The 1,460-nt window shown below is 52.5% G+C and overlaps 1 protein-coding gene across 1 annotated transcript in view; it reads right to left on the reverse strand.

The window, feature by feature from the left end:
* The window catches only part of LOC113212089 (uncharacterized), a 14,233-nt gene extending 13,715 nt beyond the window's left edge, over window positions 1-518 (reverse strand). The window contains exon 1 of the mRNA XM_052266322.1: window positions 506-518. Within this exon, the coding sequence (XP_052122282.1) occupies window positions 506-518 (13 nt within the window). The remainder of the gene's footprint in view (window positions 1-505) is intronic.
* Window positions 519-1,460: the final 942 nt, after the last annotated feature.

Here is a 1,460-nt window from a genome sequence, read left to right on the forward strand (position 1 = left end):
AACAGTGTCACATACTGCAGCATCAAAAGGTATACGGGGAAAGCAAATTGCGTCCTTCGTTTAGTGGTTTGTTTGTTTCGGTTCAAAAGGTTTAAAAAAAAAAACCAGCTCATTCGCAGGAAATGTATGTGTTGTCTGGCACTGCGGCAGGTCTCTGATCGAAATAAACTTCGATAACGTAGGCCGCACTCGAGTCCACAGCAAAGTTCACGAGAGTCGCGGTCGGAGAAAAACACCGTACTGCATACGTTTAATGAGAGTGTTATTTCTCGGCCATTTGCCCCCTTAATGCGCTTTCTTAAATATGACAACGCTTCAGCTTCAACGAGGGTTAAGACGTCAGTTCACATGAACTTGACTAACTGGTAATTTAGGTAGGACGGTAGGACGTCAGTCCGCGAGTAGACCATCCCCTGCGTCCCAGCTAGTGCTGGACACGACACGTCCGTGATCGAGCACGGTAAAAACGACGTCCAAGTTTTCAAAGCAGTAGTTTTGGAAAAACCAAGACGTCTCATGGTAATAATGCATGGGGACGTCTTTGGTATTTCCAAGCAAGGCAAAAGCAGAGGAAACGGCATAACCATCGACGCGGGGGTTGGAGACGTAGACGCGCGGGCACGACAGCGGCGCGCTGCTCGGCCTCGCGCCGGGCTACACCGGGCCGGGGCCGGGGGGCAGCACCACACGGACAGCAGATGGAAACGCCTCGGGCAACATTTCTCTCTCTCTCTCTCTCCGTCGCGCCACCACCGCCACTGCGCGTCCGTCCTGTCGCGTCCCCGACAATCGAATAAAGCAGCAAACATAAAACAAACGGTTTGTCGCTCTCTTATTCTCTCTCTCTCTCTCTGGTAACAGAGTCATCACTCCGGGCACCACGCGGGGCCACCCCGCGGCACCCGGCACCCGGCAGGCGGCAGGGAGGAGCGGGCGGCCCGTGGCATTTGAAAAGGTTAAATCACGCGGAATAAACCCGGCCTGGCTCGTCTCTCTCTCTCTCTCTCTCTCTCTCTCTTACACACACAGCTCAACGCGCAAGCACATACACACACGCACTCAATGTACACAAAAGGCACCAATAAACTCCTTCCTGCAACATACGGGACGGACGCCTTTTCTGACCATGTTCAAAAGACAATAATCTTTATTTAAGAGTTAATAAGAAAGCAAATCGTGAGTAGAAAAGAGCCACATTGTTTAAATTCCACTTCGCGCGGTTCTGAAACAAACCAATTCCTAGTTTGGTCCATCCTCTCTCTCTCTCTCTCTGCCTCTCTCTCTCTCTCTCTCTCTCTCTCTCTCTCTCTCTCTCGCCGCAGCCCTCGCCACTGTATCCGCAAGCACGGGAAACCGCGAAATGGGCCGACCGCAAGGATAAGGCCAGGGGAAAAGAGTGAGAGTGAGAGGGAGAGAGGGAGACAGACAGAGAATGAGAGGGGCCTTAGAAGGGGGGTGGG

Source organism: Frankliniella occidentalis, unplaced genomic scaffold (genome assembly GCF_000697945.3).
Source record: "Frankliniella occidentalis isolate FOCC.00 unplaced genomic scaffold, Focc_3.1 Scaffold37, whole genome shotgun sequence".
Taxonomy (NCBI): domain Eukaryota; kingdom Metazoa; phylum Arthropoda; class Insecta; order Thysanoptera; family Thripidae; genus Frankliniella; species Frankliniella occidentalis.